The sequence below is a fragment of the Temnothorax longispinosus genome, chromosome 11 (assembly GCF_030848805.1).
Source record: "Temnothorax longispinosus isolate EJ_2023e chromosome 11, Tlon_JGU_v1, whole genome shotgun sequence".
NCBI classification, from domain to species: Eukaryota; Metazoa; Arthropoda; class Insecta; order Hymenoptera; family Formicidae; genus Temnothorax; species Temnothorax longispinosus.
In genome coordinates, this window is record NC_092368.1 from 6,735,401 (window position 1) to 6,749,425 (window position 14,025).

At 33.9% G+C, this 14,025-nt stretch overlaps 1 protein-coding gene across 4 annotated transcripts; it reads right to left on the reverse strand.

The window, feature by feature from the left end:
- Window positions 1–620: 620 nt before the first annotated feature.
- Window positions 621–11,488, reverse strand: LOC139822073 (zinc finger BED domain-containing protein 4-like). Of its 4 annotated transcripts, none has more exons than XR_011734440.1 (7): window positions 10,689–11,488; window positions 8,439–8,656; window positions 7,810–8,008; window positions 6,061–6,608; window positions 3,921–4,020; window positions 3,749–3,859; window positions 3,127–3,579 (listed from the first exon to the last, which is right to left on the reverse strand). XR_011734440.1 is itself a non-coding variant. In XM_071793603.1 (7 exons), the coding sequence occupies exons 3-6, from the start codon at window positions 7,901–7,903 to the stop codon at window positions 3,801–3,803; spliced, it is 801 nt and encodes a 266-aa protein (XP_071649704.1). In that variant the 5' UTR covers window positions 7,904–8,008; window positions 8,439–8,656; window positions 10,689–11,488; the 3' UTR covers window positions 3,127–3,579; window positions 3,782–3,800. The 4 variants fall into 4 exon arrangements, 3 of the variants coding, with proteins under 3 accessions (XP_071649703.1, XP_071649702.1, XP_071649704.1); XM_071793603.1 differs by having other exon boundaries at window positions 3,782–3,859; XM_071793602.1 differs by lacking the exons at window positions 3,749–3,859; window positions 3,921–4,020; window positions 6,061–6,608 and adding an exon at window positions 8,867–9,009 and having other exon boundaries at window positions 621–3,579; window positions 10,689–11,478.
- Between the last annotated feature and the right edge of the window lie 2,537 nt (window positions 11,489–14,025).

The following is a 14,025-nucleotide window of genomic DNA, read 5'->3' on the forward strand; positions in this document are numbered from 1 at the left end:
AACCCCGTAAAAATTCCTTATCACGCCAAACATGAAATCGTCTTACAATCGCAAGCTTCCCGTTTGATACGCCAATTTTAATACTGCACTTATACTGATAGCCGTCCTTTAAACTTTATCACTCTTACGACAAGTATACCCATGTACCGGAGTGTATTCGCTGCTCACGCAATGTCCAAAATACTATGACTAAATACAATAACTGCGGTAACACATTATACAAATATAGTATAACGTTGCGCCGATAAGTAAATATATATTATGTAAATAAAATAAGAGTTATCCACTGGTTTCGACGGAGTATACAGTTTAATATATTGCATGAACACACAAAACGAAGCTGAATTTACGAGTATATCGCAGGAATACCGCTCGATTTAAAAATACAGTTTAATAAATTGCATACACACACAAAACAAAGTTGAATTTACGGGTATATCGCAGGAATACCGCTTGATTTAAAAAAAAAGTTTAATATTTTGCATAAACACAAAACGAAGCTGAATTTACGGGTATATCGCAGGAATACCGCTCGATTTAAAAATACAATTTAATATATTGCAGAAACACACAAAACAAAGCTGAATTTACGGGTATATCGCAGGAATACCGCTTGATTAAAAAAAAAAGTTTAATATTTTGCATAAACACAAAACGAAGCTGAATTTACGGGTATATCGCAGGAATACCGCTCGATTTAAAAATACAGTTTAATATATTGCAGAAACACACAAAACAAAGCTGAATTTACGGGTATATTGCAGGAATACCGCTCAATTAAAAAAAAAAGTTTAATATATTGCATAAACACACAAAACGAAGCTGAATTTACGGGTATATCGCAGGAATACCGCTCGATTTAAAAATACAGTTTAATATATTGCATAAACACACAAAACAAAATTGAATTTACGGGTATAACCCAGGAAACCGCTCAATTAAAAAAAAAGATTAATATATTGCATAAACACACAGAACGAAGCTGAATTTACGGGTACATCGCAGGAATACCGCTCGATTTAAAAAAAAAGTTTAACATATTGCATAAACACACAAAACGAAGCTGAATTTACGGGTACATCGCAGGAATACCGCTCGATTTAAAAAAAAAGTTTAATATAGTGCATAAACACAGAAAACGAAGCTGAATTTACGGGTATATCGCAGGAATACCGCTCGATTAAAAAAAAAAGTAAGCTATATTATATTATGCACTCCAGTGGAAGACATTTTCATTTCACGAATCGTTTGCCATTACTCTTTGGTCTGTCGTCAAATTCCTTCCGTCTAATGCCTCTCTCGTATTGTCGTCTATTCAAAGGACGCGTCCCGAAAGGCAAGAACAGTAATATTACCACACTATATGAATATTTGGAACATTCACAGCCCATATCATTTATCATAAACATCATAAACAATATATTTTTATATTGTTGCGCTCACCGCGTCGCACTAGCACTCGCTCGCACTCACGCACTCGCACTCCCGAAGCTCGCGGGAATAAAAGAAACACCGCGGTTTTAAGGAAACAAACAATCTCAATGTTTATTATCTCGATACAGAAGAGTGCGGACACACGTCCGAACAGTCCAGCAACTCCAGACAAAATCTGACAATTGACAATTGATTCGTCGATTAATACATCCCGTCGTCAGGGAACGCGCTTCGGCTTGAAGCTACTCGCGAGCGAAGCAACGGGTGTCTCAGCGCGAAGGCGCAGTGCCGCAACACTATTATAAACACATGCGTGTACAGATACCCATATAGTGTGGTAGTATATGAATATTACCACACTATATGAGAATATTTGGAACATTCACAGCCCATATCATTTATCATAAACATCATAAACAATATATTTTTATATTATAAACACATGCGTGTACAGATACCCATATAGTGTGGTAGTATATGAATATTACCACACTATATGAGAATATTTGGAACATTCACAGCCCATATCCCATATAATCATACTCTGCTGCATTCGAATTTAGATACCCAGTCCGCGTAAAATAAAAGAAATTGATTGGCTAAATGTAGTAGGTCTTTTGAAACTTACATGAACCAATCTTCTAGTGGGAGGGAATTCAAAAATAGTAAATGTTGCAAATGGTCACCTGTTAATCTACTCCTATTGTCAGTCATTATATTTCCAGCTTTGGAAAATAATCGTTCGCTGGGAACGGAAGTGGCGATAATACTTAAGTATTTCATCGCTGTCTTGTAGGGCCGAATGTGGGTGCATGCTCCAGTATTTTAGTGGACTCTCATTCAGAGTAATCGTTGGTTGGTTCAGGTAACATTTGAGGTCATCGGGCATCGCATCATTGTCACGATTGGCAATCCGTTTTGATTGATCGTCAGCCGCAAGATTTTCATGAAACGCCCAAAAGTCGTCTCGTTTGGCAGTGGACAATTCAGCACACACGTTTTGCTCATTTGATTGTTGTCTAGTCGCATTAATCATTCTTGTGATTTTGTTTACAGCCTGAGAACACGCAACTTTATCAGAGAAGTCAATATTTTTGAATCGTGGATCGCAAATAGTGGTTATGGCTAAAGGCGTAACCTTTTCCATATACTCAAATTGTTTCAATAACTGTTTCATTAATTCTTGTTTGAAATGGATACCTATTTTTGTATCCGGGTTTGACGATGTCAATTTGTTTTTAATGGTGTGTACAATAGGTATAGCTTTACTTGCGGTCAGGTACATTTCGCCACATATAATATGTGTCGCATCTTCAAATGGTTTTAATAATTCCGCGAACTCTTTTGTCGTCTGCAATTCCGAAGCACTTAGCATTGGTAGTGCTAATGGTGATTGTAATAAAATTGGACTGATTATATCAGCCAATTTGATAAATCGATCAAGCATGTTCTTCGTTGAATTCCATCGCGTATCTACGTTCTGGATCAATTTAAGGGTTGATTTCATCCGTAATTCATCTGCAGCGGGCACTGAATGTTTGAAATATGTTACGATTGTTTTGATCTTCTTGCATAGATCTTTCACAATAGCGTCATCCTTAATAATATTTCCCGGTACTAAATTTAACGTATGAGCAAAACATGCCAAATATTTTTCAGCGCCAAATCCATCCACAATCGCTTTTTTCATGTTAGCTGCGTTGTCAGAAATCACTATAATTATATTTTCTTTATTTATTCGCCAGTCTGCAATAATCTGCAATAGTCATTTTTCGATATTTTCAGCTGTGTGTCTCTCTGTCAGTTCGGTCACACCGATTGTAACAGATTTATGCTGTTCGCTATTCACATAATGGGCTGTTACGCCCAAAAAACTTTTGGTGTTCAGCGTGTCCGTCCATATGTCTGTAGTAAGGAATAAATTTCGAACTTCCGAAAGACGAGTTTTCATCATGTCTGATAAAAACTCATACTTTCCCTCCATAAGAGTCGTTATTGTTTTCCTACAAGGGATTTTGTACAATCGTGAGACGGTTTGCATGAATTTTTGGAAGCCTTCTTTTTCCACCGTAGACAATGGTAAGTTATCCTTTGCGATCATATATAAGAGTTTATTAGTAATATCAGAAGCCTTCGATCCCCCGTCTAGAAGAGAAATAGAAGAGAAACGTAGTTTGCTTTGATATTTAGAATCAAACGGAACTAATTAAAAGGTGAGATTAAAATTAAAGTGTATTGCAAAAAAAATATCCTCTATGGTGAATATACGCTTAGATAAGTAGAATAAAAATAAAAATGTCTATATTTAATGTACCCAGTGAAAACAATCTAGTCAATGTTTCTGTACCATGAGTCGCAATAAAGCTTTAAAAACCAAATAGTCTGTCAATGCTGTCTGTCTCAGGAAACTCCGGATCCCAAAAGCCTTAAAAAATTTATTATTTATATTATGTAACAAAAAGTGATAATAAAATAAAATATTATACCGTCTGGTGTATTTGGTCGCTCATATTTGTATTGATGTCGCGAGCATTGATTCTTTCGTTTTTGTTCTTCTTCTTTCGATAATGACGAACTTTTATAATACTAAAAATGAAATATTATAATTACTTTTTTATGAGAAAAATATATTTACTTATTTATATTTATATTTATTTTATTTATATTTATATTTATTTTATTTATATTTATTTTATTTATATTTATTTATTTATATCCCATAACTATATTGTTAACTAGATTTTTCGCCCGCGCTTCGCGCGGGCTCAAAATCTATTCCCCTTTCCCCAAACTCACTCATTAATTAGGAGCACCTTTGATATTCTTTCTCCTCAAACCCTAACCTACATCTCTTTGAATTTTTTTTTTTAAATAAAAAATAATAGATAATATAATAGATGCAGATTAGCATATTGTCAAATATTTCAAAAACGTATAATCCCTTATATTAAAGTCTTTAAATTTTATTTTTGCTCGTGCCTCGCGCGTTTTTACCCTCCGTTGATCCACCATTATTAACTCTCTTTTATTTTCTTTTCTTTTATTTTCTTTTTTTGAAATCATCGAAAAATTAGAAAAATTTGGCACTGGTTTCAAGAAAATCAATTCTTAATAAAAAATTATCCATTAATAAAAAAATAAACTTATCCTCCAAAAATTAAAAAAATTTTGACTCCTATTTCATATATAATTCTTTAAGATTTGGTTAATTAATTCCCGAAAAATTGGAAAAATTTTGTAACCGGTTCCCAAAAAAATCGGTAACAAAAAATTATACACTTTATAGCAAACCCCAGGAAATTCTACCTTTATTTCATATACAATTTTTTGAAATTCGATCAATTAACTCCCGAGAAATTTGAAAAATTTTGTAACCGGTTTTCACAAAAATCGGTAACGAAAAATTATCTATAAAAATTATCCATAAAAAAAATTTAGTTTGATATCTCAAAATTTACGGAAATTGGAGCAGAAATCGGAAACCTTTTTATTATTAGCAATTTTTCTATAAACTCATCGTAGCCATCCTGAAAAAATTAGAAAATTTTGAAACCGGTTTCCAAAAAATTGATTGTGAAAAATTATACACATCTTTGCCATCCCCGAAAAATTAGAAAAATTTGGGCATTGTTTTTAAGAAAGTAACGAAAAATTATCTTTAAAAAAATTTAGCTAATATCTCAAAATTTGAGGAAATTAGAACAATCACGTACCTACATTTTTTTAAACAAAAATCGAAAACCTTTTTAGAAAAATTGGAAAAACTTCGTAACCGGTTTCAAGAAAATCAATTCATTAATGAAAAATTATCCATTAATAAAAAATTAAACTTATCCTCCAACAATATTAAAAAATTTTGACACGACTGCTATTTCATATATAAATCTTAAGATTTGGTCAATTAATTCCCGAAAAATTTCAAAAATTTGTAACCGGTTTCCAAAAAAATCGGTAACAAAAAATTATACATTTTATAGCAATTCCGGGGAAATTCTACCTTTATTCATATGTAATCTTTAAGATTCAATTATTTTCCGAGAAATTGGAAAAATTTTGTAACTGGTTTCCAAAAAGATCGGGTAACGAAAAATAATCACTTTATATCACTCCCCAGAAAATTCTACCTCTATTTCATATACAATTGTTTGAGATTCGGTCAATTATTTCCGAAAAAATTGGAAAATTTCTGATACCAATTTTCGGTAACAAAAAATTATACACTTTATGGCAATCCCCGGGAAAATTCTACCCCTACTTCATATAATTTTTAAGATTTGGTCATTAATTTCCGAAAATTGAAATAATTTGTAACCGGCTTTTCGGTAACGAAAAATTATACACTTTATAGCACTCCCCGGAAATTCTACCCCTGTTTCATAGATAATTCTTTTAAATTTCAGTCTCATTATATACCGAAAAAATTCGAAGCATTCGAAAAATCGGTTTCCAGAAAATCGGTAGCAAAAAGTGGCCAGATGTTTTCATCCCCGGGGAAATTCTACCCCTATTTCATATACTTTAGTAAAAATCGGTCCAAGAACGAATGAGTAGTTCGCGTACACATAAAGACAGGCAGACAGAACAGGACAGACGGACGGTACTTATATATATAGATATTGTTCTTACTTCTCTACATTCCCAGCAATCCCAGCCGTTTAATTTTGCTCTGTCAGCTTTACATCGCATGTTAAGCTGATGCTCTGAAATGTCCTTTCTTAGATGTCCTTTCTTAGAACTTATGTTAACTTTATCTTTTAATTTATTTTCCATTTGACATAATGAAAAATTCAAACGTTTTACAGGAATTTTCCTCTTACGTTTTAAACAATTTTTTACTTTAGATGCAACACTTCTTTGCATAGGACTGGCTTCTATCACTTCATCTTTATCACTATGCAATATATTAGCTGCCTTATGTTTATCTATACTTGAGGACATCATCTTTTCATTATTCTCGACTGTATAAGATGTAAGTCGAGATTGTCTCATCATCAGTCCCTTCTTTAAAGATGGTGTAATTTTTGTAAAGAGCATCGATGGACTTGGCTGTTTATTTTCGTCGGTATTTGTGTTCAATTTAATAGGACTTAAAATATCATCTAACTCCAATAATGGAATACTGTCGCTTTCATCCTTCGACATCATTTCATCCTTTGTTTTACAAGGTGTTTCAACTGCCATTTAAGATGAAAAATGGTTACGAAATCCCACATACATATATAATAATTAATCGATGAATTCAGGTATTCCTTTCACGGAGGAGCATATTTTGTAGGCGCTTAAGCAGGGCCTCAGCAAACTCTTGTATATTGCATTAAACTTATATAAAATCAAGTTATAATTGATTATTATGTTTAATTATAAGAAAAAAGTGAAAATATTATGTGTATTTAGAAATTTTTCATTTTTCGGTAAATTTTACTGTCAGAACAATATGGCAACGCTGCGCTTTTCAAAGCGCCGATTGTAAAATGTGAGTTGATAACAAAAGTGTCAATGTAAGTGTCAATTTTATTAATCAAAGAATATTGTGACATTTTCTATTTATCAAAGAGAGATTTTATAATAATAATGAGTGATAAGAAATATGAACTATAACCTGTTATGTAAAATAAATTATTTATGCGTATCTATGTTTTACCTAATTGTTAATTTTGTTTAAATTAAAATTTTGATTTATATTTTTATATTTATATATTTATCTTTATATTTATATTTTTATATTTGTATTTTTGTTTATATTTATATATTTTATTTATATTTTTTATGCAATATATATATTTTTGGATTATTTTTCTTTTTTAAAACATAATAGTTGATAATAAACCGTACGTGATGAACTGAAGTGTGACATGAGCGCACAGCTTGCAGCGTTGCCAAATAATTCCTTGAAAGTCGCCATTAAAAATATTCATCTATAAACCACATTTCAAGTCAACTTTTAACATAAATATTTTGTTTAAATATTCGGTGACTGTATTTTTATCGGCACTATCGAACGTATAGAGTTTAGCGAATATGTAGCGCAGTTAATATTTAATATCTTAACATATTTGATAAACAAATTATTGTATTGAAATGTGGAAAATAGACTTTTTCGATAACGTCACATATAAAATATCGTATTTTCAAAGTCATAATTCTTCTTTATATGTTCGGTAATGTTGTTTAATTTTTTTCTAGCGTAAAGATATGCATTTTAACTTTCTCGTACCAAAAAATCAGTTAATTCTTAAGACTTTGGTGTCATGAAAGGAATACCTTAAAATATGTTTACACAAATAATACTGAATTTTGCTGTTTTTACTGGGTAATAATAATAAATAAAAAATATTTTAAACATCCTTAAAAAATTTACTAATAAAAACTGCATACCCATAAATAATTTCTGTTTCTGAAAAGCCATGTCAATCCTAGGTTGCTTCGTCTTTATTGCAACAAAGGAAGATGTTGATGCCTCTGAATACATTGATGTGGTCGATACTGTCGATGATGTTCGAGTCGTTTGAGAATCAGGATCATCTACGATCTCGAGCTCGTCGTCCGTCTCGGTATGTTCTTGAGAGTGTTGAGACTAATATCAACATAATAAAAAATATAGTTAAAATTTCTATTTGATTAATAAATGTAGTAGTTATTCTACTATTTAAGGTGGAATTAATCTGATTCTATCTAAAGAGCCTCTAGGAGAGAGAGGCGCCAACAGGTCATGTGACCAGCCCTCCGTGATTGGCTGGCAACAATATGTAGTGAACATTGCGAGATTGCGAGGTGAGGAAAGGTTAAACCTCTTCTGTGCTTTTCTGGATTGGCGTCGCAATCTCGCAACGTCTTACTACATCTTACTACATATTGTTGCTAGCCAATTATGGAGGGCTGGTCACATCAATCCGTTGGCGCCTCTCTCTCCAGTCTTTCCTAGGGGCTCTCTAATTCTACCAAAACACATCATTGTGCATATGTCAAAATTTGAATCATCTTTTATACAAAACGTGTTATACTACCGTATTATTTTTTCTTCTTTTTGATGCTACTTTATTTCCAGGAGGGGTATTCTCTTTCTAAAGCTGCGTGTTAAAAATATCAGGATGTGAGCGCTTAAGATGGGAACGTAAATTCGAGGTGCTTCCCGCAGTTTTTACAGTCTGCGTGCAAATTCTACAGATTCCGCTTTCAGCAGATTTTATGAACCACTTCCACATTTTGCTTTTGGGAGGAGACACTGTGAAATGTAAAATTGAACAATTCGTGTTTATCTTTTCAGTGATAGAACACAATAAAAATATTCAATACTATACATAAATTTTATTAGTGAAGGATCAATGTGTGTGTGTGTGTGTGTGTGTGTGTGTGTGTGTGTGTGTGTGTGTGTGTTAAATGGATATAACAATATTTAAAGAAATAAAGAATAGTGTGTGTAATGCATGCGTACTGTTGTAGAATGTCAACGAAGACTGAAGACAAAGTTTTGGGTTAAGTGCTGGATAACGTGGACGATAGACGAGAGCTCTCTTTCTTTACTTCCCACACTTAATTTCTGTCTTAACTTAATTTTGACGTAGCAATCATGCACGTCTGTAAAATTATTAAAAACAAAAGCATTCAGGAATAATGAAAACTTACGAACGAAAATATGAGATATCACAGTAAAAACGTGTGCAAGTAGAAACTTGCACATTGCTTCCTCATAGTTTTTAAGTGTGCAAGTAGAAACCTGCACATTGCTTCCTCTATGAGAAAGCTTGTATTTTTATACATAATTATTAGTAGATATTTATTAATTTGGCTTCCTCATAGAGGAAGCAATGTGCAGGTTTCTACTTGCACACTTAAAAACTATGAGGAAGCAATGTACAAGTTTCTACTTGCACACTTTTTTTTATTGCGATAAAACTTTATTGCAACTAATATCTGTTATACTAATATCTGTTATACTCTTACAAAAATCAATTAAATAATTAATGTTTTTACTAAAAAGATCCCTACTATTTGCTCGAATATTAGCTCATTAAAACCAATTTTTTGACAAAAAATATATTTTTATGGCCTTTAATGAGAACTAATAATGTTTATTAACTAGAATTAAAGTTATTTTTACAGTTTATTTAATAATTTACGAAAAAAATTAAAAAAAATATCCGATAAAGCTCATAATTTTGTTATAATATGGAAAAAAAAGAATAATTTTTACACACTTTGAACTTTAAACCTTAATATCGTCTAAATGGACACACCCTAATGTATAACTTATACATGTAACTTTTTAAGCCGAAATCGGTAACTCCTTCACCGATCCTCGCAAAATTCAAAACAACCTTCCTTTAATGATAATCTATATAAAATTACATGTACATCTTATACACTTTTTAAGCAGAAATTGGTAATTCCTTCACCGATCCTCACCAAATTCAAGAAAAAACTAAAGAATATAATAGAATTAGAAATAACACGATATCAAAATTTGCGGAAGTTAGTTAAGGCAACCACAGACATTTCTCCAAATATTATAGACCTTTGATCGCGTATAAAGATGGGTCTAATCAACCAAATCTGAAAGAATTATATATGAAATAGGTGTAGAAAAGACTGAAGAATGTAATAGAATTAGAAATAATCCAATATCTCAAAATTTGCGGAAGTTAAAGCTACCATAGACATTTCATAACACGCGAGAAGCCGAATTCGGCAGCGGCGCCGGTATGCGGAAGCATGGCCCGCGCGTGATCTTATTATCGGTGACACGTGAACGCGTGATAGCCGTACACGCTGTCGTCGTAGGCGAACATCTCGATAGAACTTAAATTCCGAAGTAACGGCGAATTCGGAGAGAACAACATGTATAACTTATACATGTAACTTTTTAAGCAAAAATCGGTAACTCCTTCACCGATCCTCGCTAAATTTTAAAGAATTATATATGAAATAGAAGTAGAAAGGACTGAAGAATATAATAAAATTAGAAATGGCCCAATATTTCAAAATTTACAAAAGTTAGAGCAACTACGGACATTAAATCCGCACATACACACACACATACGAACATTTTTTTAAAATGCAATTTTTCGACGTTTTAGAACACTGAGCATATTAGCATCAAAAACTCAAAAAACAATCTTTTCTTTGGTTTCTTCTACCCCTATTTCATATAATTCTTTTAAATTTGATTGATTAGACCCAACTTTATGGTTGATTAGACCCAAGAAGCAAAACAAAATCAAACATCATGCGTATTATTCAATTTGTACTCTACTCACCTGGTAGGTAAACAATTAGAAGATATAAAATTGTTAACGACTGCAGAATAAATCTCTGCATAGCAAAGGCGCCCGCCGGGAGAGGCTCGCGGTGGTAGCTGGTGCACGGAAGTGACCGATGTGTTGCAGTTTGCACTAGACACTATTAGATATCGTCTATTCCTCGAAATCTTGTTGTGCACGCACAACGCACAGGTCCACCCGGGGCAACCGGTCTCCACTGTTCGGTTCACGCAGCACCTCGCGCGGTTTATAACCTAGACCTAAATGTCGCTTCGCGCTCTCCGTGAATGGTCGACGGAGAGCCCTCCTCGGAAGTTGGGATGAGCGCGTCGCTCGCTGTGCGCGAGCACGACTATCCCGCGTCGACGGGCGGATCGGTCGCGCGGAAGGCGCGGACAAGGAGCACGCACCGGAGACGGATTGACGAATAACAGCCAACGGGGGCAACGGGTACACGGCACGCAAATTGACGCGACGCAAGTTCCGCGACGCGACGCGAGACGCGAGCGATCAGCGAAGGCACGAACCTAGATCGGAATACCGGGAATACTTTAAATTTTTCTTTCTGACAAAATACGTCCGAACCGGTCCGCGCACTTGCGAATTGTAATATGGCAATGGCAGTATGGCGAACGACGTAGGCGACGCTGGCGACGTAGGCGTCAGATGCGTCGAAATAACTATTCGATATTCGGGATCTAGTATCGATACATGTAAATATCGTTGGCTGAAATATCGATATTTTCTACCGATATTTTAGCTACAAAGTATCGATATTCGCAATATCGATACAGTATCGCACAACATATTAAACAAAAAAATGAGTTAGTGCTATTATATAAGGGCTTCGCGTAACCATAATTTATAATCTTCTATGTCTAGCCATTGCGGTTTAAATATTCTTTTATGCTGTACTTCTTTCCCTTGTAAATTTTTATTACTATTTTCAGCATTTTTTAAAAGGATTTTTTATGACACGCAGAATCCGCATGCCTGAAAACATATACAATAAACAAAAAAAATTTTTATTGCATATATTGTGATGATATCATCAGGATGACATTTGGCTTATCCAAAAGGAGGAGGGTCCCTAAGGCCTGTTTTCGGCACCCCTTCAAAATTGGACCAAAATGGCTGGAATCACTTCCTTATACCCTTGGAAGTAATATTTAGTCAATTCCAGCCTAAACGGAAGTATTTAGAGTGTATACTTCAAGTATACATGGTGCATCAGCGCGCCCGTATCAAGCATTTTTTTGGAAAACTAAGCGTTTTTGAGAAAAATGTTTCAGATAAAAGTTGTATGGTTTCAAGGGGGACATAAGATGGTGTCATTGGTTTGACCTTGGATAGTCATTTGAAGGTCACGTGAATGTCGATTTCAATATTTTATATAGAACCTCCTATTTTTACATATCTTTAATTGTAGCTTATTTCGAGAGCTTTCCAAAACACTCATAACTAAGTCATTTTTCATTAAATACTTTGCGAGTTATGAGGCTTCTTACAGATAGATTTGTAGAAACGTTACTTAAGGAGATCCGAGATTGAAATCATATTATTCATTCTTGTTGATTCTCCACACGTGAACAGTAAAATCGTAAACGTAATCTTCCTTTAAGAAGCCACGTAGAGTGGGGTGTTGGATTTACGTGAGTCCCCTTGCCTGTCACTTTTTGGGGTGCTAGATTAAAAAAGTGAGTCCCCTTGCCTCTCACCTTTTGGGGTGCTTGATTAAGGTGAGTCCCCTTGCCTCTCACCTTTTGGGGTGCTTGTTAAGGTGAGTCCCCTTGCCTCTCACCTTTTGGGGTGCTTGATTAAGGTGAGTCCCCTTGCCTCTCACCTTTTGGGGTGCTTGGTTAAGGTGAGTTCCCTTGCCTCTCACCTTTTGGGGTGCTTGGTTAAGGTGAGTCTGATGAAATGACTATCCAAGGTCAAACCAATGACACCATCTTATGTCCCCCTTGAAACCATACAACTTTTATCTGAAACATTTTTCTCAATAACGCTTAGTTTTCCAAAAAATGCTTGATACGGGCGCGCTGATGCACCATGTATACTTGAAGTATACACTCTAAATACTTCCGTTTAGGCTGGAATTGACTAAATATTACTTCCAAGGGTATAAGGAAGTGATTCCAGCCATTTTGGCCCAATTTTGAAGGGGTGCCGAAAACAGGCCTTAGGGACCCTCCTCCTTTATAACGATCATCGTTAAGCCAAGCTTGCGAAAATTTTTTCTTTGATTTTTTCTTAATTTTATTGTATGTTTCCATTATTACTAAAAAATATAAATAATAGAAGCGATGAAAAATAGAAATAGAAAATAGAAATAGAAAATAGAAATAGAAAATAGAATTAAATAATAGAAAAAGTCGAATAGAAAAGATAGAAAGAAAATGGCAAAAAGATTACGAAAATAAAGAAATAAGGATAAAGAAAAATGAAAGACAGAAGTGCAGAAATATAGAGAAAAAAGAAGCAGGAAAATAAAGAAAAAAGTGGAAGAATAGAAATGAGAATTGCAAAGGTGAAAAAATTGTTTAGTACCGTGAGTCGCGAGGTTAAAGAAAAGCTCTGTGACAACGCAGTGGTCAGCACAACGAGACGCTCTTTTGCAAAAGAATGCGTGCTTTACGTAAACATTGTGCATGTTAGAAAACAAATGCAAATCGCCCACGCAGGACCGTGCCAATAGATAAGACCGCAAGGCAATCGTCTCAAGAGTAACGAGGGTGCATAAATGGATCGTATCAAATAATTTTAAGAAAAATATTTCTAAACTTTTCATTTTTTATTACTTTATTATTAACGAAAAACCAAATTTAATAAAAGAATTGAAGTCTTTTACTTGAATTATTTTACATATATTTTTATAAGTAAGATTAAGTGAAGAAATGTTTTACACACAGCAATGTGTAAAGATATTCAATGAAAGATCTATATAATCCAACATATGTTACACAAATAGAAATCACGAAATTAACGGTGCAGATTAAACAAGTTATTGCCTGAACAATTTTTTCTACAGTATTTAATTTCAGAGCTAATGGTTTCTGTAAAATTCGTCATCGTGTAACGAGAATCTTAAAAGCATTTTCAACGACTCGACGTGCTCTTGATAATCGATAATTAAATATTCTTTGGTCATTATTTTGTAAATTTCTTCTTGCAAAAGGACGCATCAAATATGTTTTAAATGGGAAACCTTCAACACCAACAACACAAAATGGTAATAAACAATTCGTATTAGGCAAAGGACAAGCTCTCGGTATAGATATGGTATTGTTTTTGTTGTAATATATTGGGGTGTACAGATTAAGCCACATAAGCT

What these genes read in the sequence shown, in the direction of transcription:
- LOC139822073 (XM_071793601.1), bottom strand. Translation starts at nt 3,124, where the DNA reads ATGAAAAAAGCGATTGTGGATGGATTTGGCGCTGAAAAATATTTGGCA.